Source organism: Ylistrum balloti, unplaced genomic scaffold, assembly GCF_031769215.1.
Source record: "Ylistrum balloti isolate Yb309-2 unplaced genomic scaffold, AGI_CSIRO_Ybal_v1 Utg369786, whole genome shotgun sequence".
Taxonomy (NCBI): Eukaryota; Metazoa; Mollusca; class Bivalvia; order Pectinida; family Pectinidae; genus Ylistrum; species Ylistrum balloti.
The window spans coordinates 235333-263281 of NW_026781972.1; the positions used below are offsets into that span (position 1 = coordinate 235333).

General features: G+C 34.2%; 1 protein-coding gene across 1 annotated transcript; it reads left to right on the forward strand.

The window, feature by feature from the left end:
- The first annotated feature begins 5564 nt into the window (after positions 1-5564).
- LOC132544241 (cadherin-23-like) lies at positions 5565-26684 on the forward strand. Its single transcript, XM_060207814.1, has 16 exons — positions 5565-5577; positions 5814-5879; positions 7166-7336; positions 7907-7973; positions 8421-8578; positions 9895-10077; positions 11592-11707; positions 13007-13184; positions 15593-15751; positions 16310-16441; positions 17027-17149; positions 18026-18208; positions 18734-18921; positions 24855-25567; positions 25944-25985; positions 26498-26684. The coding sequence occupies exons 1-16, from the start codon at positions 5565-5567 to the stop codon at positions 26682-26684; spliced, it is 2679 nt and encodes an 892-aa protein (XP_060063797.1).
- Positions 26685-27949: the final 1265 nt, after the last annotated feature.

Here is a 27949-nt window from a genome sequence, read left to right on the forward strand (position 1 = left end):
CACGTTTTCTAACTTATATCAAGGCCTTTCCTGTAAAGTTTGACAAAAAACATATTAACAAGAGAAGACGACATGTTTAAATACAATTATAATGCGAAGAGAGAGAGAAAGAGAGAGAATTTAATTAATTTCTTGTAAATCGAACTCTCCTACAATGAACAACACTAGTAAAAATACAAAACACTTTCCAAAACTTGCAAACTTTTTCTTGAGTTCGTCACATCTCGTGCTCATTTCACTTCCTCTTGTCATACGGGTCCTTCAAGTAAACATCCCCACTAATGCGTCGGACCAAAGAGAGATCACAATCTCTTTGAGGTAAGTATATATTGCTGAGTGATTTGACATATTTTTACATTATCTTCGCACAAGTAGTTAATGATAGCATATTAATGTTGACAATATAAAGTGTTAACATTATATCCTATTTCATTTAGTCTTGTAATTTATTAACTAAAACAGATATATTTATCTAAGGAATACATTTTATACCTTCTCTAAGCTGTTAAGACCAGCGTGGTGTCGTGATTGTGTCCTTACGTTATCCTTGTGTTGATGTATTTTTATTATTCCAAACAGATTGTATTGCCATAGCAATGAACCATACGATCGAGGACAAGTTATTGAAACATTTCTTTCCAAAAACAAAACGGATCACGAATCTATACCTCTATCTCTTGTTCTTACTGATATATTAATCTCCGATCTAAGAAAATATATTTATAAATTATAAACTTATTGTTTTTCAAAATCTTTTGATATATTTGATGAAATTATGCACATTTCTAAATATCATTTCGTTAGTGTTAACAGGCAGATTTTCATTTCCAGAAAGACCTAAACTTTAATTCAAAACCAAAGCTATATTTTCAAGATCATGGAAAAGCTACTGTCTCAGCTTTTATATATTGGTACAATCTAAGAAAAAAAACATGTTTACCTGGTTTCTACTTGAGCACTCAGCGCCATCAGTCAGATTTACACAAACATAGATAGCTGCATTGATGACGTAACCTTGTGCGTATTTAAGTTTCTGTTACCCGAGTTAGACAAGAAGTTTTAGCTGGTTTGGAGTTAGAGAGGATTCAATAGTTTACAAAGATGGTGAAGATATAGACAAAATTTTAAGTGCATTCCATCCTCGAAAATTCAGTGTTTCTTACCGGATAATGAAAAATTTGACCAACTGTTGGGGGTAACAAAGGATTTTAAAAAGGTGCTTGAAGGTCTGTTTCAACTTACAGAGAATTAATACTTGCATAAGTGGGTAAAACTGTCTCAATATGACACTGTTTTTATCCCCTATCTAGTTAGAGTTATCCCCATCACACCCGTCCCATGATTCATTAGCATATTCTAACGCGGATAAAATAAAGTCCATTACAGTTTAACGATATAGTACGTTTGAGCATATATTTAAAATGTCTTAAAGCTGTAACATCACTAATAGGATATTTTCAAAGTGGTCAGCCAATTTGCCTTTAACAACGAACATTACAGCCATGAGGCCGTGACAATATCTGAAACTACACTATCACATCTGAGTTTGTTCTAAAAAGAACTCCTGATTTGTTACGGTAAAAGTTGAATAGATATTTTTTGGTCTTGTTGTTTCAAGATTCCAAATCCTGATTAAGTATGGTTTGTAAGTCATCACAGATGAACCACTTAATGAGTAATTATCCGCGAAAAGACGGGAGGCCGAGTGTAAAACATACACAGTATCCTTAATATAGAATCAGGAATAATGAAAGGCCCAGGAAACAACCCTGTGGAACTCCAGCTTTAATAAAACCATACTCAGAAAATACATTTGAAATAAATATGTTTTATCTTTTATCGGAAGACAATTTTCTAACCAATTCAACAAGTCTCGTGTTATACCATAAGACCTTAACTTAATTGATAATCCCCCATGTCAAACAAGATAAAAACCTTTAGATATATTACAGAACACTAAACAGGCATGTTTTCCCTTCAAGAGCAAAACAGATATTTTGTTAAATTTCAATGCGCTGATAAATAGAGGAGTGATCCGGAATAAATCCTGGCTGATACTTGTATAAAGAAGATGTGCTAAAATATTACCCTCTCCACTTTTTGTCTCTCATGAAGAGGAGTGAAGGACGAGTCTGTCCTGTTGTAATTGTGTCCTTGTCAGTAACACACTGGTAGAGATTTTTTATATATGTTTTCTCTGAACGACAACTCTGGTAGAGATTGTTTACAGAAGTGTATTGTGACTGTTTAGGAACGACATCTCCGGTAGAGATTGTTTACAGAGGTGTCTTGTGACTGTTTAGGAACGACATCTCCGGTAGAGATTGTTTACAGAGGTGTCTTGTGACTGTTTAGGAACGACATCTCCGGTAGAGATTGTTTACAGAGGTGTCTTGTGACTGTTTAGGAACGACATCTCCGGTAGAGACTGTTTACAGAGGTGTCTTGTGACTGTTTAGGAACGACATCTCCGGTAGAGACTGTTTACTGTTTAGGAACGACATCTCCGGTAGAGACTGTTTACAGAGGTGTCTTGTGACTGTTTAGGAACGACATCTCCGGTAGAGACTGTTTACAGAGGTGTCTTGTGACTGTTTAGGAACGACATCTCCGGTAGAGATTGTTTACAGAGATGTCTTGTGGCTGTTTAGGAGCGACAGCTCTGATAGAGTTTGATTGCAGAGATGTCTTGTGACTGTTAAGAAACGACAGCTCCGGTCCCTTCAATGTCTAGTATACCTTTATTGTACAATGTCCCTTCAATGTCCAGGGTCAGTCTTAATGTCCAGTGTCCCTTTATTGTTCAGTGTCCCCCTTAATGTCCCTTTAATGTTCAGTGTCCCCCTTAATATCCAGTGCCCCCCTTATTGTCCAGTGTCCCCCTTAATGTCACTTTAATGTCCAGTGCCCCTCTTAATGTCCAGTGTCCCCCTTAATGTCCAGTGTCCCTTTATTGTTCAGTGTCCCCCTTAATGTCCCTTTAATGTCACGTGTACCCCTTAATGTCCAGTGTCCCTTTATTGTTCAGTGTCCCCCTTAATGTCCCTTTAATGTCCAGTGCCCCCCTTAATGTCCTTTTAATGTTCAGTGTCCCCCTTAATGTCCAGTGTCCCTTTAGTGTCCAGTGTCCCCCTTAATGTCCTTTTAATGTTCAGTGTCCCCCTTTAATGTCCAGTGTCCCTTTATTGTTCAGTGTCCCCCTTAATGTCACTTTAATGTCCAATGTCCCCCTTAATGTCCAGTGTGTCTTTATTGTTCAGTTTGCCTTTAATGTAAATGACACAGACCGTTCACAGGGAGAGAAACCTAAAAAACAAACAAATAAATCAATATTGTCAAGATCATGGAGGATAACGACCACTGATTTTGGGTGAATTTAATACAGTTGTATTTATCACCCGATAACCCGAAACATATAAATATTTTATGAAGTTCAATGTTCGTTCTTTGTCTGTCTTTATTTTCTTTTTCTCTTTTCTCTTATTTTCCTTTTTGTCTCGTTCAATTTTGATTCGTCTTACGTCATCACAATTCCGGACGACAATAAAAGCAAACCATTAAGGAACAAAGTCCGTCATTATTTAAACAGTTCAGTGTTAATTGTTAACTATATAACTATATCTATTACAACCACCCAGCGTATTTCAATAGCAAGATTTGTGTACGATTTGTTTAGATAAACAATTTACTAACTACACAAAATACAGGAACAAATAAATCAATTTCAATAAAGCTCAGTTGTACGTAGCGTTAGACATTTAATCAGACCGTCGTGATTTATCAGGTCACATCGAATATAACTAAAATAATATTTCAAGATGGATAGTATATATAAAACAAGAAGACACGACAGCTACCATTATTACGTATTGTTCTATACCATCGTCATTCATTGTCTTTTGGAACGTGTGGGTAAGTACGTTATAATCAACAAATTAATCTATATATATCTATGTGTTGTTTTATGGAAATGTAGACAATGACAATCACTGTCTGTAAGATTTTAGAATATAAAGTCAATTTATGATTAATTATATCAGACTTTATTTAAAAATTTCCTAACTTACACACCTGTCACAGATTTATAGTATTGTTCTCATTAAGATATAGGAATTTATCACATTTTTGCCAGTAAAATGCAGAAATATATCAATTCGACAAAAGTATATGATTACCGCAGTAATAATGATATATACTCAACAAAAAAAAAGAAAGGTTAACATGTTTCCTTGGCGAATACCTGTAAATGAGTGAAAACAAAATGACGTTTGTGCAATATTAGAAAATGGTAATGTTTTACATTACAAAATCCAAGAGGGTTACCAAAATCATTCAAACGTGAAAGTCTGTATTAGCGAAAGAGCTGCACGAGGTTTTCTGCGACTAACTTGTATCTTAGCTTGAATTTCATGAACATTCAAATTGACAACTGTTCCTTAGATCCTTAGGACTTAGAAATCACCTACCAATTGGAAGCGCGGCGTCCCTACACTGGACCCAATTTGTTGCGACGTCACCGTAATAATCGGCGTAACTGGACCCGTGTTCACCGTCGTTGGGCTTTACGACAATGGAACAATGTTCTGTTTTCAGATGAGTCCAGGTTTTGTCTGCAACACGGTGACGGAAGGCGAGTGTGGAGGCGACGAGGGGAGCGTTTTGCGAACTGTTGCTGCGGCGGAAGTGTAATGGTTTGGGGTGGTATTTGTAGGGGGACTCGTACCAGACTTGTGTTAAATGGCAATTTAACCGGCATTCGATATCGGGACGAAATTTTAAGACCAGTGGTTCTGCCATTCTTAAGACGCCATGGCGTTGGCGCCATTTTTCAACAGGATAACGCACCAGCGCACACCAGTCGCGTCAAGAGAACTTTCTTGCAGCAGAATAACGTACAGGTGTTAGATTGGCCATCTAAATCACCTGATTTGTCACCGATTGAGCATGTCTGGGACGTTCTTGGGCGACGCGTGAGAGAACGTCAAAATCAGCCGACAAATTTGCAGGAGCTGGCCCAAGCCTTGATCGCTGAATGGAACAACATCTCTCCTCGAATTATCCGCCGGTTTACGAGTTCCATGCGACGACGCTGCAATGCTGTTTACTTCGCAAATGGTGGCCATACCCGTTACTAATGGTGTTACCTTTGAAATTGACCCCAACGTCCTTTACAGTCGAATAAAATCAACTGAACGCAAAGTTTTATAATGAACCATGACTGCAGTTTTATCAGAATTGATCAATTACTTTATTCGTACATGATTGGTAAGGATTTATGAAGGGGTTAATTAATTAATCACAGAATAAAGTAGTGTTACCTTTCTTTTTTTGTTTAGTATATATAACTATTTGAACAGTTTTGACCGAACAGAGTCGTGTTTTCTATTCACTGCGGCGAAACTCGCCGATTTCCCTTTACACAAACAAGTGAATTATGTTGAATAAGTTGGTGTTTCATCAAATCATCCCCGTGTACATTACTAGCTTTCTAAGATCTTGTATATACACAGTTTAGTAGGCGATATCTTAAAATAACAAAAACAACGTAAAGCATCCTAGTCAAAATGACGTCATCTTGTTCGTAAGCGCAACGTCCTACTAACTGATGTCAAAAACCGTGCTTATATTTCCCGAACTTTTTTATGTCCTTTAATTTGTCTTCATTAATTTTCCTTTTAAAACGTAATAGACACTATCTAATGGTTTCCCGTTAAATGTCACTTCAGCAAGTTTGTTTGTTGTTGTTTTTATGGTTTTTTCAAATAGATTCATTATTAAATTGACTTTGGTAATTTCAAAAATCTTTTTTACAGATAGTGGATGCACGCCGGGACCAAGCGATGTCACACTTTACATCTCAACACTTCCTGGTACAACAGGTAAGTTTCATGTTTCATCAGTAGTAATTCTAATCCTCCCAATTCTCGATGTCTTCCTAGTATGTATTATGCCGCCTCTGTATTCATGTCTTATACATTTTTTTCTTCAGAAATCAGATTTTGTCAGAGTTAAGTCATAGGTCACGTGACATGTGATGCTTGTTGACCTGTCTGCCACACAACACACGTTATACATATTGAATCCATGAATTTACTTCGGATCATCTAATGTCTGTGTAACCTGATTTAGCTATAACTATGATATAAAATATCCAATCACCTCGATTTAGATACAGGTATTAATGCTATTTATGATTCTAGCTAAAAATGAACACAATGAGAAGTCAAATTTCTGCTCAGATCATTTCAGCTAAGGAAGATAATGACCACATATTTCATTCTGGTTCAACTTTCCCTAGTGTGTTGATTGCTACTCCTATTTTGAGATGTTTAACCATTGGACAAATCCTGTTTACTGTTTGGCAAATGTTGGATCACCTTGTTTACTCTTGAGAGATGGTTTACTGTTCAGTAAATTCTGGCTAACAATGTTTACTCTTGAGAAATGGTTTACTGTTCAGTAAATCCTGGCTAACAATGTTTACTCTTGAGAAATGATTTACTGTTCAGCAAATCCTGTCACACAATGTTTACTCTTGAGAGATGGTTTACAGTTCAGCAAATCCTGTCACACAATGTTTACTCTTGAGAGATGGTTTACTGTTTAACAAATCCTGTCACACAATGTTTACTCTTGAGAGATGGTTTACAGTTCAGCAAATCCTGGCTGACAATGTTTACTCTTGAGAGATGGTTAACCATTGGACAAATCCTGTTTACTCAATGTTTACTCTTGAGAGATGGTTTACAGTTCAGCAAATCCTGGCTAACAATGTTTACTCTTGAGAAATGGTTTACTGTTCAGTAAATTCTGGCTAACAGTGTTTACTCTTGAGAGATGGTTTACAGTTCAGCAAATCCTCGCTCACAATGTTAACTGCCGCTCCTGGCTTGCAGTGTTACTATTTATATATTTTTATTAATGCTCATTTATTTCTGGATCATAAAATTCAATATTAAGAAATTTTCTTATCATTTATCCTGGTTCACAATATTTACTCTGTTGAGTTGTTCCTACTGCTCAGGTGATCCTGGCTAAAACTGTTTGCTAGAGAGACAACGATGTAGTAGTCCCGAATTCCAATCCCATAAAGATAATGTTTTTGTTGATGCAGTGTTCGGTACAGTACCACGTGACGCTGTCTGATTATTACTTCCGGTTACAGGAGAACAAGTGATCGTGACAGACCCTGCTGCTGATGCTGGATGTTGTGGCTTTCTAAAGCGTGCCACATTTTACCCACGGGATACTGGTTATATCCAGTTTCAGCTGTGGCGTCCTTTGACCCTCAACGAGTACATGTTGATTTCAGAGTACCGCTATTATGTGCCTTCAAGTAAGTTAAATAAAAGAGAAAAAGCAATTGATATATGTCCAATGATTACTTTGGTATTATAAAACCATGTACGTTCAAACAGCAGAATTTTCGTTGTTTAAAAAAAAGAAAAAAAGGCTTTTTTTGTGGACGGTTGATTTTGTACAAAAATGTAAAAAAAATGATTTTACAATATTTGTAAACGCGAACATCATACACTACAAGTGTGAAATCAAAAGGGCATTCACTTAGGCAATGTCAAAGTTTCTAGTGTCTGATATTTTCTTTGTTGAAAAAACAGTTTTGTAGAAATGGACAAAGCTGTCCCACAGTATCACAAAGTCAGACGTTTTTCCGTTTTGTTTGTTTCTACAGCGGTCATTGTTTAAGAATAAGTACAAGTTGCGTTAGTTCTGTCCTTACTTCAGCTGGAATAGACCTTAGTTCACTGTTTCCCTATCATCGGAGCCAATTAGGCAACTGGGAAACCGTTTAATCAAGTTGTCTGATTTCACATTCCAGCGTTCAATTCAAATGTCTTCTTCACAATGAAAATGTGACATTTCATGTTTTTTTGTTTTTTTTTTAAAGAGGACACGACCTTGACCCTAACATTCCCTATAGATATTTACGTAGAAAATGGAGATTGCCTTGGCTGGTAAGTCCGCTGTATCTGTCTTCATGTGTCAAGTGTTTATGGTTCTGTTGAAACCCCTGTTTGTTTTGCTGGTAAACTTCTATAATAATTCTCATCATTCGTTTCGTTTGTCAAAATGTTTTTTCATGAGTGTTGCATTATTTTTTACATGTAAATGATGCACCGATTTTAAGTAAATAACAGTTTCAAATAATTATTTACAACAGGTTCTCAGAAAGTAGTGACGTCAATCAAACAAATCCAATTATATCGTCATTGTTAAAAACAGGTACACAGAAAGTGATGTCGTCACTCAAATAATTCCCATTACTTTTCCATTGTTAACAATAGGTACACAGAAAGTAGTGACGTCAATCAAACAATTCCAATTATATCGTCATTGTTAACAACAGGCACACGGGAAGTGATGTCGTCACTCAAGTAACTCCTATTACTTTTTAACAACAGGTACACAGAAAATACCGGAATCATACCATACAGCAGTGGTTCCTATGACAACAACATCGTGATCTCAATTGGTGACGTAGCTGTGGGATACAATTATTCCCTATCGACCCCACACGTCAACAACAGAATATATGCCATTGAGTTTACCATTACCGACGGTAGGTTACTTCGGAATTATCGAAAGCTATACCATCGATCGGTAACGACACACCCCCTTCGTTACTAAAAATATCTACCCGTTTTGGAGGGGGGAGGGGGGGGGGGTCGGATCAGCAGATCTCTCCTTTATACTTTACACCCTAAAAGTAGAACTTGGTTGGCGGGCTTTTATGTGATTGTTACGCCTTTCTTTCCTTGTTTTAAAAATGTACAGTTAAGAATAGACATTATGACATTTATTGAATAATACAGTTAGCCCACTTCTCCATCTACAGTTGATATTCATCTCTACCATTCCTGGCCAACTGGCCGACTTGTTTTTGTTTTCATACGAGGCTATTTGAAGAGTTTATCAAAACGAGCCACAAAGACCTTATAATGGCGTTACTTTCACCTTCAGATATATTGATCACGTTTTGTCTTTAAATAACAAGAAACTCATTGACTATCGTACATATTCATCAGAATTGGAAATAAAAAAACTACTTTTCTACATCAGCTGCTTATCTCGATCGTTTCCTACAACGAAACCAATATGGACAACTTTCCATCAAGCTGTATGATAAACGTGACGATTTCAATTTCCCTAGTGTGAATTTTTTCATTTCTGAATAGCAATATTGCTGCATCTCCTACCTATGGTATTTATATTTCAAAGGTGTTCGATATTCAAGGGCCATGTCGTCAACTGACTGACAAACTTGTAACACAAGGGTTCAACAGATGCAGGTTGATGTAAATTATGGGCACGTTTCATGGTCGCCATAGTGATTTCATGCAGAAATATTTTTCAGAAATTGATGTTCGATAGTTTACTTGTTGGTTCCGTTGTTTTATACCTTGTTCTTATTTGAGAGCGTGACATTACTTACTTGTATTGACTAAAGTTTGCATGGCGGATGTCGTCGATGAAGCAGAAGACGCTTACTATTTAGGAACATCTGGTCTTATTCTCCTTGTACGTTTTCAGGAGTCTCCGTGTAAATCTTTCTTTTGTTTATAGTTTACCCTAGTTTAATGGAATATAGTTAGAATCATGACTGTGTTGCCATGCTGGTATCAACTTAATGTTTTTTCCTCAGTCGCCTCCTAGACTTTAAAACTTGATGTTCAGATCTTTACTGACGAGTCCTTGCAGGACGATACAGCTGTGTGATTATCCAGATTTATTGATTCACATTTTGAATTTGTATTTAAAGGTGGTATTCCCTTCCACAGGGATAATATCAATTCTAATATACACTTTTTATTATGAATTGTTTTTGCCATGAAAGTCGAATTTATCTATATATATATTACAATCGGATTCCTGCAGGGAGTAAACCGGACTTCACGAATCTTCCCGCCACGGTAGATGTGTATGATGACAGCCCGTCAGGCGTGACGTTGTACACAACTTCCGTCACTGATGCTGACGTCGAGGACATACCTACTCTGTATATGACTTTTCAGAGTGTCAGCCCCTCCACTGCTAATATTGCGTTTGATACAACAACTGGTGAGCTTTCAGCTTTGTTAGACAAACTACTGATTCAGTAAAAATATTTCTCTTTTCCATAAGTTAATCAGAAGAAAACATTTATCTCAAATATTTAAGATATGAAGCTTGAAATTCCATCAAGGTATGGACAGTTCGCAATCTTTTATTTTCATTCTAATAATGATAAAACTATTTCTACGCTGAAGTTTTAATAACATGGACGACATGTATATATTCTACACGGCAGTACTACTCAGTATCCTGCAAGTAGTACTTGTCATTGTCAAAATACACCTGCCTCATATATTTTGTGCTGTATTCGGCAGTGACGGAAAACGTATGTACTTAAGCACGTGCCTTCATTCGACAGAATTATTTTTCTAATTTACTTAAATATTTTATTTTACAATCATTTACCAAAATTTATTATTTATCATAACCAACAAGTTTCTATACGAAAATTCGTAAAAAGTGTTTTTATTATTCATTAAAGTGTGGCACTGTATTTCGGCATAGAGCTACCATTTTGACATACGTCATCAGGTAAAATTCAATGTAACGTTAACAGTAGATAAACAAAGATTGAATAGACCTAACCAAAAGTTTCGATAGTCTTCGGTAAGTGTTGCAGTATAAATATAATCCTTAGTCAATGTCTTAAAATGTAAGCTTTATCTTGTTTCGGGACAGAAAACAAAAGTGGCTCGCCAAAAGGACCGCCACTTGTGTCTTTGTTCACTCTCTCAAAAATACAGCTTATAATATAAGACATTGACTGTATATTCTCTGTAAAGTGCCATAGATATATGATATCATAATTAGAACGACGACAAAACACTTTCAAAATGGCTTTCTCAATTCACGGATAACACTTATGAAAATGACTGATAAATCCTAGTTTATATCAAAGTATGATTTGCATCAGACGGTTTCACATGTGAAATGTCTGATACTTATAAAATACAGCGCTTTTCAGACAGTAATGTTATAGTATAGTGATGAAATAATTCAATTATTTCATAGATTTAATCTCAGTCATAATTAAATATTAAAATGGCAAGTCTTGGTGTTTATGATCGTTATAAATGACAGTGCTTTTCACACAAATATGCGTTGAAGTTCAATGAGGAAATGATAAGCTTTCAGATAAGGTTTCAGTCATACTTAAGTATTAAAGTGTCAATTCTTGACGTTTATGATCGCTATAAATGACAGAGCTTTGCATATAAGCATCCATGAAAAAAAGTTTTTATTATCTGTTGGGTATGACCTCAGTCATGTTTTAATGGTCTAGGACTATGTAATCATTACGTGATACTTATGTTTTAGATGTTAGATCTCTTTTTCCTATGATGCATATCACGAACATGGCAGGTGTCCTCGAAGAACCAGAAGACGCTTACTCTTCCCGAACTCTTGGTCTTATTCTCTCTGTGTAAATCTTCCTTTTATTCACATATTACACGAGGTTTAGATTATGTTGATGTTGACATGTCGTGTTTTATTTTTGTTTTATCGTGTATTTTTCACAGGAGAATTTACCACTACAGGGACGTTAAGCTTCGGAACAATCATAGTTAATGTACGGGTAGACGATCGCTGTGGCAGGAGTAACACAAGGGCTCTCACAATTAATGTTCTCAACCATGTAAGATCAATGTTTTGACTTGTTCGTTCAAAACAAATCCTAAACATAGAACATGATTAGACTGGTCCTAGAAGGACGACACAATTGTGTGTTGCAATTTAAATAATCATTTAGCTCTACTGTATCCAGTTGTAAATTTGCATGAACTTGTTATTCGCATTTTGTACAATCTTAGTGGGAAGGGTCATAATTCAGATGAACGGTATACTAATATTTCACAATTGCCTTTTTTAGTTTGCTATCAGGATCAGTAATATAATTGATACTGGTTCATTTTAACCAGGTGTAGTTGTCTAAAAAAAAAAAAAAAAAACCTGATGCTAATGTTTACGGTTTTTGCGTTATTTCGTGTTTGTCATGTTAAGAAAGAATAGAAAGAAGATCCGCAAACATTTCGTTGTTTGTCGACCTAAAGGCTACCATCAACAAAATTGAATCTTAAGTTTTTTTCATTGTTGTGATCTTGAAAAATGATACACAAATACATTATTTTCGTTTTTTTTTTGGCTTAAAAGAAAATATCTTAAATGTATTTCCAGATGGTATCTGTGAAATGATAACACCCTGTTGGTGTCATTCATTTTGAAATCACATATCAATGACGACATTTTCGTGAGAGAGAGCAGTATATGTAAATGCTCCGGATAAAACCAAATCAATGCTAATTTTAGATATAGATCAATAGATAGCTACGAAGGTTTATTTTTCTCCGATAACCGGACGACAATTTGGAAACAGCGATATGTTCTGACAAAATGGTTGTTTACGATAGAAGGCTTGGAAATAGTTTAACTTAATGGAGAATATAAATTTATCTTCTTAGACAATAACCGGAAGTTGTCGGTTTTGAATCCATCAGCAAATCTATACAATTATAACTATTTATTTATAAACTTTATGCTTATCATCAATGTGTTGTACATTATCCGAAAGTGTGTTTTTGTCCGGAATGTCGTGAATGCTACTGCAACGACATATTCTAGACTGAAAATATTTTTCTTTAAAAAAATCCGAAAAAAATATCAACATAAAATATCAAACATTTAAAGAAAATATTTACCAAACAAATTAATAGATTATGGCTTATTGTTGTGCACAGAGATTTCCACTAATCTTTAATGTGAAACAAACTCACAAATGACTACGACAGGAGATACTTAGTTACAGTGAGTTCACTAGTTGTATTAAATGAGTGGACTTTAAACCATAATAGCTACCCTCAAAATATCGTGTTATCGCACATACATGTATATTGGCTATCAAACAATTTTGACTCTGTTCGGACATGGTTTGTTTTAGGCACCAGTGATCGATAATTTACCTGCATCAGGTGACCTTTCCGAGGTGGTTACCTTAGAAACATTTCTATATCACGTGACTGTTTCGGATGCTTCCGGTGACCCTGTGACATGTACACTGAACGACACGTCTCCATCAGGTGCTCCGTTTCTTCTCAAATATATATCCGGGACGAGTTGTAAGTATAATCGATTATGTCCTGAACAAGGATGTATCAGGCATTACCTCGTGACGCGAGGCTTCATTCTTGTAATATATATTTAACGAGGTTTGGAGTTTTACTGAACCTTTGTTGACGAGTTTTATCTAATATAAGATTATATTAATCACTTTATTTCCTATAGACTTTCACTAACTTGATGCAAATGATATTTTCCAAAACATAAATATGTCTTTATTGACGATGTCTGCACGCTGTATGCGTTTTCAATGCGACGTCTAAGTGCGTGAAATGATATCATCAAACTGACGTCACAATAGAAATTAAAAAAAAAAAAAAAACTCAAGCCAATAACGTTTAAACACATCATTACATGTCTTTTGTGTGTTTAAACACCAGTCACGTTGTGAACACTTTAACATAACATTTACACGTCTTTTGTGTGCTTATGTACCCAGTCACCTTATAAACGATTTAACATAACATTTACATTGTTTGTGAACTGAAGCTTACGGGATATACCCCCAGTCACTTTGTAAACACTTTAACATAACATTAACATTATTTGTGTGTGTTTATATACCCAGTCACGTTGTAAACACTTTAACATAATATTTACACGTCTTTTGTGTGCTTATACCCCCAGTCACTTCGTAAACACTTTAACATAACATTTACATTGTTTGTGTGTGTTTAAATACCCAGTCACGTTGTAAACACTTTAACATAACATTTACATTGTTTGTGTGTGTTTAAATACCCAGTCACGTTGTAAACACTTTAACATAACATTTACATTATTTGTGTGTGTTTATACATCCAGTCACTTCGTAAACACTTTAACATAACATTTACATTATTTGTGTGTGTTTATACATCCAGTCACGTTGTAAACACTTTAACATAAGATTTACATTGTTTGTGTGTGTTTATACATCCAGTCACGTTGTAAACACTTTAACATAACATTTACATTGTTTGTGTGTGTTTATACATCCAGTCACGTTGTAAACACTTTAACATAATATTTACATTGTTTGTGTGTGTTTATATACCCAGTCACTTTGTAAACACTTAAACATAACATTTACATTATTTGTGTGTGTTTATATACCCAGTCACGTTGTAAACACTTTAACATAAGATTTACATTGTTTGTGTGTGTTTATACATCCAGTCACGTTGTAAACACTTTAACATAACATTTACATTGTTTGTGTGTGTTTATACCCCCAGTCACTTCGTAAACACTTTAACATAACATTTACATTGTTTGTGAACTGAAGCTTACGGGATATACCCCCAGTCACTTCGTAAACACTTTAACATAATATTTACATTGTTTGTGTGTGTTTATATACCCAGTCACTTTGTAAACACTTTAACATAACATTTACATTGTTTGTGTGTGTTTATACATCCAGTCACTTCGTAAACACTTTAACATAACATTTACATTGTTTGTGTGTGTTTATATACCCAGTCACTTCGTAAACACTTTAACATAACATTTACATTATTTGTGTGTGTTTATACATCCAGTCACGTTGTAAACACTTTAACATAACATTTACATTATTTGTGTGTGTTTATACATCCAGTCACGTTGTAAACACTTTAACATAACATTTACATTATTTGTGTGTGTTTATACATCCAGTCACGTTGTAAACACTTTAACATAACATTTACATTGTTTGTGTGTGTTTATACATCCAGTCACTTCGTAAACACTTTAACATAAGATTTACATTGTTTGTGTGTGTTTATACATCCAGTCACTTCGTAAACACTTTAACATAAGATTTACATTGTTTGTGTGTGTTTATACATCCAGTCACTTCGTAAACACTTTAACATAACATTTACATTATTTGTGTGTGTTTATACATCCAGTCACGTTGTAAACACTTTAACATAACATTTACATTGTTTGTGAACTGAAGCCTACGGTATATACCCCCAGTCACTTTGTAAACACTTTAACATAACATTTACATTATTTGTGTGTGTTTATACCCCCAGTCACTTCGTAAACACTTTAACATAACATTTACATTGTTTGTGTGTGTTTATACATCCAGTCACTTCGAAAACACTTTAACATAACATTTACATTATTTGTGTGTGTTTATACATCCAGTCCAGTAAACACTTTAACATAACATTTACATTGTTTGTGTGTGTTTATATACCCAGTCACTTCGTAAACACTTTAACATAACATTTACATTATTTGTGTGTGTTTATACATCCAGTCACTTCGTAAACACTTTAACATAACATTTACATTATTTGTGTGTGTTTATACATCCAGTCACGTTGTAAACACTTTAACATAACATTTACATTGTTTGTGTGTGTTTATATACCCAGTCACTTCGTAAACACTTTAACATAACATTTACATTGTTTGTGAACTTAAGCCTACGGTATATACAGTCAGTCATCACCTAACTTAGACTTTAACACCAATTCCCTGTACACCCTTACAATACACTGCACTGATGGTATGGGGACGGATTCCGAGACCTTCACCGTCCACGTGACTGAAAACAGCCCCGCCGTCTTCTCAAATTTACCAGGTATGATTAGCGTTCTTAATTTCATTCGACCATGTGTCTCCATACAGGAAAATAATAAAACCATAGAATAAATAGATTAAATAACATATTGAGGTACAACTGCCTCTAATACGTGATCCGAGGCTTTCTCGATTACAACACTGACGACAAAGGCTAGTAGTCTCATGTGTTTTATGGAAACTTTTATGACCGCTGATAGAAAAAAAAGTATGACAAAAGTTACATAAACATTGTTCTGTAGACTGAATTCAACTGAGATAGTTGGAAAATATTACCTGTTTGTGTCTACATTTTAGAAAATTTCATTTCATACCCCATATTATAAATCAGTGTAATAAATATTTTATATCTGTTTTAAACACAAATAACTAAAAAAAATAGTTATGTACATAAGTTAGGATTCTCGCGTTGGTGATTTTATATGACACGTGTTTTCGAGACATTTGGAATTGTATTTGGCAATTATATTTTTCAATGTTCTATTGTATCTAAATCTAAACCTGTATTTATGTTATAGCCGATGTCTGCATCATTTCGTATCGTTTCAATCTGTTTCAGCCAATGTTACCCTTCCCCTGACAACGCCTTTAGGCACGATAGTATACACTGTTGAGGCGACAGACCCTGAAGGAAACAGTCTAATATATTATACCTATGGCTGTAGTAGATGTTGGTTCCAAATGGCTAGTTGTAAGTGTAGTGATTTATAGAATATTTTTCACTGCCTTGTTATTGGGATAAAATTATGTCTACTTTTGTCTCTCTGTCCAAAGCCAAAATGTAGCAGATATTTCTGACACTGGCCCTGTAATCTATTTATCCCGCATCATTGATTGAACATCCACAATATTGAAACTTAATCAGTTTGTTGTTAAAAAGGTCTATATATTTACCTGACGTTGAGGTCACGCCCATTAAGGACAAATGACATAATCGAAATGTTGCGGATGGAAGTAGGGATCCAAACGTCAATTTACATAACTGCATTTTTTTTTTTTTTTTTGTTGATTTTTTATTCCAACAAACTAAATGAACCCAATCAGTCACTGAGATATTTTTTTTATATTTGTAAATGAACTAGAATGAACGTCCAGCGAGATAATGCAAATGCTATATAACACAGTTGTTTTCCATCATTGCCGAAATACAACAAAATTATAATTATGTGGCAGGTGTATTCTGCAAATTTTAGCGCCAGTTTCAGGAAAGGTATATATACAATACCCTGACCTTTAATAGGTTTATAGATTTATTTCAACCAATCATTTTTAACAGCAGGAGAAGTAATTGTAGATGAATCTCTACTCACCAAAACGTCTGCTACTTACAACGTGAACATTAGAGTCAGTGATGGCTTGATCGACTCCTCATCGTCCACCCTCACATTTATATTCACTGGTAAGTTTTCTTATCAAAATTCCAAACCCAAACGTTAATACACAGTTCCTTGTTAATCGAAATTCAGATTATATTAAGTTTGCAAATACGTAGATATTTAAAACATACAAAGAAATTGAAACCAAACTCTTGAAGGGAAGGAGGTTAGATGGAGGGATATTATAATTTCAAAATTTAGGGGTTTTTGTTTGTTTTGTTTTTGTTTTTTTTTTCTTTGGACGATATGATAAACATTTTTAAAGTACTGTCCAGCTCAAACTCAGTATTGTTTTGTTTGAGAGGACCTCAAATTGTAGACCTGAATCAACACTCAGATATTCACAAAAATCAATTCATCAACAGAAAGGAAAACGCTACTTGTAGAACGATGGAGAAGATTATTGTAAATGTACTGTAGCTCCAGTTAGGCACCCCGGAAATACAAGTGTTTCCTGCTCCACTTCAGGGTTACTTTATAATATCTGATGTAACTTAAAGCTCAAAAATGATGCAGACTTATAACTCAAAATCTTCATATATAAGATTTCGGTTGTTTTTTTTTTTTTTTTTTAATTCCGTCATTTTTCTTTTTCATGAATTAATTATTCACAGCGGTTTTATTTCTCACCAAAAAAGTAATCAATATATGATCTTATTTGAATATTGAGAAGTGTGCATTCAATACTTCAGACCCAGATTAATCCGAGTTTTAGTCGCATTCTTTACTAACGATCTCTGTACCTTGTTCGCCGTTACATGGTAGCTTCCGGTACAATATGATGAAGTATTTTGTGAGTGGAGTTTGCAAAAATAGGCTTCTATTCGTGCATAATATAAACTACTGGTTTTTATCACATCGTCATTTTGAACTTTCATTTATTGAATGGAATATTGAAGGATTAAACAGCCAACCCACACTTGACAATCTCCCGCGGACATTAAATATCCCAGAATCCCTACCGATAGGAGCGGAAGTGTTTACTTTAGTGATGACGGACCCTGACGTCACAGATACCCACTCTTACATATTCTCATACAATCCAGCATCAGCAACTTCAGCGTTTGCCTTTGATACTTCGTGTAAGTTGGTTCTTTAAGTCAATAACTGTTGATTATCAATTCAAGAAAATAATATTTAATCATTCTGATGTTTTAATTTGTCTTAAATTTTTCAAATACAACATATGCTAATTTATTAAGTAGAATCATTAAAGATGAACTATGATATTTTCACAATGCTCCTGAAATCCTTTCATTTTTTAATCAATTAATGAGTTGAATATGTCCTGTCGAAAACCAAATTCCCCGAGGGGACGTGGAGTTCGTGCCTGTATCGTTAGCATGATATTTTATGGTTTTTATTTGTCTGGAATTTTGATTATATATATTGTGATACCGTCACTTTCAAGGACCTTCGAAACAAAACCTTCTTATTCAAGAAAAAGGTCAGAAATCGGAAAAATAAGATAATATATTGTATACTAATACCATGGCACTGATGCCGTAATAGGAGTCATTGGAGGTAAAAACAATCATACGGTAACGCCTCATTGAGGAAATGGCGTCACTACGTGTTTGTCATAAAATAACGATTCTTTGTTCCAGCACGTCAACTTACAGTCGCCTCAATCCTTAATTACGAATCCGGGGTCACCCAGTACACAATCAGTTTTACAGTGGACGATGGACATCTGTCGGATGGACCAGAAGACCTTATCATCAATATTCTTGACGTAAATGATGCCCCTGTCTTCCAGAAGTCCATCTACACTGTAACAGAGTATGAAAGAGGTGTAAGTAATTTGTTACACTGTAACAGAGTATGAAAGAGGTGTAAGTAATTTGTTACACTGTAACAGAGTATGAAAGAGGTGTAAGTAATTAGTTATATTGTTACACTGTAACAGAGTATGAAAGAGGTGTAAGTAATTTGTTACACTGTAACAGAGTATGAAAGAGGTGTAAGTAATTTGTTACACTGTAACAGAGTATGAAAGAGGTGTAAGTAATTTGTTACACTGTAACAGAGTATGAAAGAGGTGTATGTAATTTGTTACACTGTAACAGAGTATGAAAGAGGTGTAAGTAATTTGTTATATTGTTACACTGTAACAGAGTATGAAAGAGGTGTAAGTAATTTGTTACACTGTAACAGAGTATGAAAGAGGTGTAAGTAATTACATATATTGTTACACTGTAACAGAGTATGAAAGAGGTGTAAGTAATTTGTTATATTGTTACACTGTAACAGAGTATGAAAGAGGTGTAAGTAATTTGTTATATTGTTACACTGTAACAGAGTATGAAAGAGGTGTAAGTAATTTGTTATATTGTTACACTGTAACAGAGTATGAAAGAGGTGTAAGTAATTTGTTATATTGTTACACTGTAACAGAGTATGAAAGAGGTGTAAGTAATTTGTTACACTGTAACAGAGTATGAAGAGGTGTAAGTAATTTGTTACACTGTAACAGAGTATGAAAGAGGTGTAATTAATTTGTTATATTGTTACACTGTAACAGAGTATGAAAGAGGTGTAAGTAATTTGTTATATTGTTACACTGTAACAGAGTATGAAAGAGGTGTAAGTAATTTGTTACACTGTAACAGAGTATGAAAGAGGTGTAAGTAATTTGTTACACTGTAACAGAGTATGAAAGAGGTGTAAGTAATTACATATATTGTTACACTGTAACAGAGTATGAAAGAGGTGTAAGTAATTTGTTATATTGTTACACTGTAACAGAGTATGAAAGAGGTGTAAGTAATTTGTTATATTGTTACACTGTAACAGAGTATGAAAGAGGTGTAAGTAATTTGTTATATTGTTACACTGTAACAGAGTATGAAAGAGGTGTAAGTAATTTGTTATATTGTTACACTGTAACAGAGTATGAAAGAGGTGTAAGTAATTTGTTACACTGTAACAGAGTATGAAAGAGGTGTAAGTAATTTGTTACACTGTAACAGAGTATGAAAGAGGTGTAATTAATTTGTTATATTGTTACACTGTAACAGAGTATGAAAGAGGTGTAAGTAATTTGTTATATTGTTACACTGTAACAGAGTATGAAAGAGGTGTAAGTAATTTGTTACACTGTAACAGAGTATGAAAGAGGTGTAAGTAATTTGTTACACTGTAACAGAGTATGAAAGAGGTGTAAGTAATATGTTACACTGTAACAGAGTATGAAAGAGGTGTAAGTAATATGTTACACTGTAACAGAGTATGAAAGAGGTGTAAGTAATTTGTTATATTGTTACACTGTAACAGAGTATGAAAGAGGTGTAAGTAATTTGTTATATTGTTACACTGTAACAGAGTATGAAAGAGGTGTAAGTAATATGTTACACTGTAACAGAGTATGAAAGAGGTGTAAGTAATATGTTACACTGTAACAGAGTATGAAAGAGGTGTAAGTAATTTGTTACACTGTAACAGAGTATGAAAGAGGTGTAAGTAATTTGTTACACTGTAACAGAGTATGAAAGAGGTGTAAGTAATTTGTTACACTGTAACAGAGTATGAAAGAGGTGTAAGTAATTAGTTATTTGTTACACTGTAACAGAGTATGAAAGAGGTGTAAGTAATTTGTTACACTGTAACAGAGTATGAAAGAGGTGTAAGTAATTAGTTATATTGTTACACTGTAACAGAGTATGAAAGAGGTGTAAGTAATTTGTTACACTGTAACAGAGTATGAAAGAGGTGTAAGTAATTTGTTACACTGTAACAGAGTATGAAAGAGGTGTAAGTAATTTGTTACACTGTAACAGAGTATGAAAGAGGAGTAAGTAATTTGTTATATTGTTACACTGTAACAGAGTATGAAAGAGGTGTAAGTAATTTGTTACACTGTAACAGAGTATGAAAGAGGTGTAAGTAATTTGTTATATTGTTACACTGTTACAGAGTATGAAAGAGGTGTAAGTAATTTGTTACACTATAACAGAGTATGAAAGAGGTGTAAGTAATTTGTTACACTGTAACAGAGTATGAAAGAGGTGTAAGTAATTTGTTACACTGTAACAGAGTATGAAAGAGGTGTAAGTAATTTGTTATACTGTTACACTGTAACAGAGTATGAAAGAGGTGTAAGTAATTAGTTATATTGTTACACTGTAACAGAGTATGAAAGAGGTGTAAGTAATTTGTTACACTGTAACAGAGTATGAAAGAGGTGTAAGTAATTTGTTACACTGTAACAGAGTATGAAAGAGGTGTAAGTAATTTGTTACACTGTAACAGAGTATGAAAGAGGTGTAAGTAATTTGTTATATTGTTACACTGTAACAGAGTATGAAAGAGGTGTAAGTAATTTGTTATACTGTTACACTGTAACAGAGTATGAAAGAGGTGTAAGTAATTTGTTATATTGTTACACTGTAACAGAGTATGAAAGAGGTGTAAGTAATTTGTTATATTGTTACACTGTAACAGAGTATGAAAGAGGTGTAAGTAATTTGTTACACTGTAACAGAGTATGAAAGAGGTGTAAGTAATTTGTTATATTGTTACACTGTAACAGAGTATGAAAGAGGTGTAAGTAATTTGTTACACTGTAACAGAGTATGAAAGAGGTGTAAGTAATTGTTATATTGTTACACTGTAACAGAGTATGAAAGAGGTGTAAGTAATTTGTTACACTGTAACAGAGTATGAAAGAGGTGTAAGTAATATGTTACACTGTAACAGAGTATGAAAGAGGTGTAAGTAATTTGTTATATTGTTACACTGTAACAGAGTATGAAAGAGGTGTAAGTAATTAGTTATATTGTTACACTGTAACAGAGTATGAAAGAGGTGTAAGTAATTTGTTACACTGTAACAGAGTATGAAAGAGGTGTAAGTAATTTGTTATATTGTTACACTGTAACAGAGTATGAAAGAGGTGTAAGTAATTTGTTACACTGTAACAGAGTATGAAAGAGGTGTAAGTAATTTGTTACACTGTAACAGAGTATGAAAGAGGTGTAAGTAATTTGTTACACTGTAACAGAGTATGAAAGAGGTGTAAGTAATTAGTTATATTGTTACACTGTAACAGAGTATGAAAGAGGTGTAAGTAATTTGTTACACTGTAACAGAGTATGAAAGAGGTGTAAGTAATTAGTTATATTGTTACACTGTAACAGAGTATGAAAGAGGTGTAAGTAATTTGTTACACTGTAACAGAGTATGAAAGAGGTGTAAGTAATTTGTTACACTGTAACAGAGTATGAAAGAGGTGTAAGTAATTTGTTACACTGTAACAGAGTATGAAAGAGGTGTAAGTAATTTGTTATATTGTTACACTGTAACAGAGTATGAAAGAGGTGTAAGTAATTTGTTACACTGTAACAGAGTATGAAAGAGGTGTAAGTAATTTGTTATATTGTTACACTGTAACAGAGTATGAAAGAGGTGTAAGTAATTTGTTACACTGTAACAGAGTATGAAAGAGGTGTAAGTAATTTGTTATATTGTTACACTGTAACAGAGTATGAAAGAGGTGTAAGTAATTTGTTACACTGTAACAGAGTATGAAAGAGGTGTAAGTAATTTGTTATATTGTTACACTGTAACAGAGTATGAAAGAGGTGTAAGTAATTTGTTATATTGTTACACTGTAACAGAGTATGAAAGAGGTGTAAGTAATTTGTTACACTGTAACAGAGTATGAAAGAGGTGTAAGTAATTAGTTATATTGTTACACTGTAACAGAGTATGAAAGAGGTATAAGTAATTTGTTACACTGTAACAGAGTATGAAAGAGGTGTAATTTGTTATATTGTTACACTGTAACAGAGTATGAAAGAGGTGTAAGTAATTTGTTACACTGTAACAGAGTATTGTTATTTGTTACACTGTAACAGAGTATGAAAGAGGTGTAAGTAATTTGTTACACTGTAACAGAGTATGAAAGAGGTGTAAGTAATTTGTTATATTGTTACACTGTAACAGAGTATGAAAGAGGTGTAAGTAATTTGTTATATTGTTACACTGTAACAGAGTATGAAAGAGGTGTAAGTAATTTGTTACACTGTAACAGAGTATGAAAGAGGTGTAAGTAATTAGTTACACTGTAACAGTGTATGAAAGAGGTGTAAGTAATTTGTTATATTGTTACACTGTAACAGAGTATGAAAGAGGTGTAAGTAATTTGTTACACTGTAACAGAGTATGAAAGAGGTGTAAGTAATTTGTTATATTGTTACACTGTAACAGAGTATGAAAGAGGTGTAAGTAATTAGTTATATTGTTACACTGTAACAGAGTATGAAAGAGGTGTAAGTAATTTGTTATATTGTTACACTGTAACAGAGTATGAAAGAGGTGTAAGTAATTACTTATATTGTTACACTGTAACAGAGTATGAAAGAGGTGTAAGTAGTTATATGTTACACTGTAACAGAGTATGAAAGAGGTGTAAGTAATTTGTTACACTATAACAGAGAATGAAAGAGGTGTAAGTAATTTGTTATATTGTTACACTGTAACAGAGTATGAAAGAGGTGTAAGTAATTTGTTACACTGTAACAGAGTATGAAAGAGGTGTAAGTAATTAGTTATATTGTTACACTGTAACAGAGTATGAAAGAGGTGTAAGTAATTTGTTATATTGTTACACTGTAACAGAGTATGAAAGAGGTGTAAGTAATTACTTATATTGTTACACTGTAACAGAGTATGAAAGAGGTGTAAGTAATTTGTTACACTGTAACAGAGTATGAAAGAGGTGTAAGTAATTTGTTACACTGTAACAGAGTATGAAAGAGGTGTAAGTAATTTGTTATATTGTTACACTGTAACAGAGTATGAAAGAGGTGTAAGTAATTTGTTATATTGTTACACTGTAACAGAGTATGAAAGAGGTGTAAGTAATTTGTTACACTGTAACAGAGTATGAAAGAGGTGTAAGTAATTTGTTATATTGTTACACTGTAACAGAGTATGAAAGAGGTGTAAGTAATTTGTTATATTGTTACACTGTAACAGAGTATGAAAGAGGTGTAAGTAATTTGTTATATTGTTACACTGTAACAGAGCGGAGATTATGTATCCAGATAAAGCGGAGATTATGTATCTACATGAAGCGGAGATTATGTATCCACATGAAGCGGAGATTATGTATCCACATGAAGCGGAGATTATGTATCCACATTAAGCGGAGACTGTGTAGGGTGTTTTGAAATTATAGCACCTTATCCTTACAATAAGCAAACCTTTATGCGTTCCTTTATTTCTGAGAAGAAACAAGCTCAAGAAACTACAAGTCAAAAAAGCCAAAACCTTAATTTTATACAATTGATATTTATTTTTACACCACTTTTAGGTATGAAAGTATACTTCAGTGATACAAACACTGAAGGAAACTTGAAACATAAATAGTTGTTCATAGAAGGCGACACAGTAGACATGTAAATAATCTATAGGGCTTTCATAGTTTGTTTTAGTGAAACTGGTGTTAAAATGTTGATGTTAAAATAAATAGATGCAATAAAACATCCTATACATAATATTTATATCAAACAAGAACATCTGCTGACTTCTTTCGGTAAGAAGCATATAAGATGGTATTCCTGTCTCTAAGTTTATTTCAAACAATCCGCAGAGGTTCAGTAAGTTTGCCTAACCATGTCCGTATGTAATGCTTATTGTTTCAGTGTTTCAGGAATAGACGAAGAACATAATGAAATAGAAGCACATTTATACAGCTCATAAAAATATAATGATTTTTTTCAGATCAATTACGTACTTCCGGATCCCGGCTTTTTAGTGACTGACGACGATCCAGGTGACACAGTTACGTATGCAATTACTTCCGGTAACTCTCTTGGTAGATTCAAAATGAATGCTACAACAGGAATACTTAAATTTATGGTAAGCTATGATATCGACAACAACAATATGCCTGCCTTTGTTGATCTAATTGTCACTGCAACAGACTCGGGTGGATTAACAGCGACCGTGTTACTTGAAGTCACAGTTCTAGACAACAATGACAATTCACCTGTTTGGGAGCAGGATTCTTATGAGACCACCATAATGTCGGATATGGTTGTCGGTTCATCCATTCTTCAGGTTCAAGCCACTGATATAGATGTGGAATACACTAATAATAATATTATTTATACTGTATTCTCGGGATCGACTGAATATTTTGGAATTAAAGACAATGGTGAAATTTACTTGTTAAAAAGTGTATCCATTTACGGAAATTACACGGAACTTGATGTGGTAATTCGTGCCACGAGCCCCGGGAGAACAGCAAATGTTCCGGTCAAGGTCATTATTAACCCGCCTACATATTACAACTTCTTCGATGATACCGGAAACGTTGCCTGGTTTTCTGTGTGCATTGCCATAGGTGTCGTTGCTGTAGCTGTATCGAGTTTCCTGCTGTATCGCTACTTCCGGTATGGATATGTCTGCTCGAAGAAGACAACTGACACCAGGTCAGTGTCCATAGTTTGTTAACCTGATGTTCATATTATTTTTATAACAATTTAATATATGAAACATTTGATATCGTGTTCAAAAAGCATTGTTCTCAGCGATGATGTATAGTCAACATGGCCAATTGATTCAAATCCTACATATTAAACTGCAAAAACAGAACAAATGAAAGCGAGAGCTAATATTCATAAAAAGAAAACGGTGTTCAATATTTGTTAAAAATTAAGCGGAATCTTGCCAACCAAATTTCAGAACTTTTGCGTTCACATGTAAGATCATTGAAACGTTTGCGAAAATTGGATGTTAACATTTAAAAAATTGTACATTACACCTTTCACTGTCATTTAAATTTTGGTTCATCTATTAACATTTCAGCATTGAACACGTGAATCTTGAAAACAATGAATCAAACAAAGGGTAAGTAAAGATCTGTCTATAATAGTATTGTTTAAAGGCTGGAGTAAACCTACTTGTATTCAATTTAATACATATTCTCTTTCCCTAGTGTATTTTCTGTTGCACTGTTGTTGATTCCTATTCTAGTTTGTATATCGTAAGAACTTTATTCTAAGAATGAAATCACATTCACATGTTTATGACATTACAAAGGTGTGACCTTATCAAGGTCAGATTTGTAATACCAGCTTATAAACTGACGACGGAATATTTCATGACATAAAGTTGTGTAAGCAAATTGAGACTGCCTTCCTATATGACTAGATGAAAGCTAAAACAAGATAACGATAAGCATGGAATGGTATTTAATTGGCATTCATAGGCATTATGAATGCCAACAAGATTAGAGAAAGTTCAATGAAATGTGTTAAAAGGCCCATAAATGCTAACAGAAATCAATAAAATGCTTTAAAAATGTAGTATAAAGCAAGAATGAATATGTTGAACAGATCTATATTTGATTGATGTTTCAGTAGGATAACCGTGAAGGAAACAGTCAGTAAAACAGAAGACCTTGTCAAGGGCATTTCACCATCAAATAGTACCGACCAACTCGAGCAAATACCTCGCAATATCACACCAGTCAATGTACCTCCTCGCTACGACAGTCTGGCGATGAATCAAGGAATACGATTGGTGACAAATGACCAACCTGCATAACCCACTGAACAAATGCTTTGTTATCGTCGCTTTTTCCTGTCGTACTTATATATTTGTTTGGGGATTTAGCGCCCTCACTTCTATGTATATATAATTTGTTTCATTGATAGCAAATTAGCTGACTATGGGTTTCCATACTTGTGATAAATTCCTTGGACATTATGAATAATTAAATGCCTTGACACATACTTTTGTCTTTTCAGTGTGTATATTGTCCTACAAATTGGGGAAATAGTATAGGCTATACTTAGCTTAAAAGTAGACCGTGATACAAACATTAAATGTGTTAGTGATGGCACGTGTTTATACACTTCCGGTTACGTTTCTATGCTATTCCGATATTCACAGTTGATCCCCAATGTCCAGTTTGACTACTTCGTTGTTTCGGGAAACACCTCTTCAACGCCAAATATTAACCTATCAGGTTTGAAAGCAGCAGGATGTTACTAGTGATATAATCTGTTTATCGTCACGTGCATTTGTCTACTGATTAAACATTGTACCTGGCAATAAGCATGAATACTATAAAGTATTTCATGAAAGCTAAACAGTTTCCCTGTAGTGTTTTAAAAAGACAAACTTATAGTTTAATGTGTCATATAGCCAATTCGTTTATGTGCGATCATTTAAGGTATTTATTGGCAATAACCCTCTGTGTCTAGAGTGTTTGGAATTATTTCTTATCCTCCGAATGACTTTATAAATATTGGTGTGCGTCATCAGTTTATCTTTCTTTTCGTTCTGTCATATGCACATCAATGAAATATCTCATCATTGATTCTCAATATTGATTTTTGTCGATACCAATCAATTTTTATCTTACTTTTTATCAATGTAAAACTACCTCTACCTTGACGTTCACGCTTCCGGAACACCTGGTCGTATTCTCCTTGATCGTTTTAGAGTCTCCATGTAAATCTTCCCTTCCATATTTTGCTGTAATTTTATTAAATTTGCTTTTGGATAATAGTTATGTTCGCATGTTTTAGATGTTAACTATATCTTGCTATAAAACGTATACTCGTACACACATATCTGTCGATTGGAATTGGAAGGGGGGGGGGGGTGTGAAATGTTTAAAAGACAATTGTAATGAATAATATTTTAGTTTACCTGATAATTCAGATTAGGCCAGAGATCAGTGTCGCCGTATTTGTTATTAGGTCCCAGACACGTGGGATAAGACCACATTCGTTATGTACATTTCACATTTTAGTTCGTTTGTGTTCATTTATGACAACAAAATAATACTTGTAACACGTTCT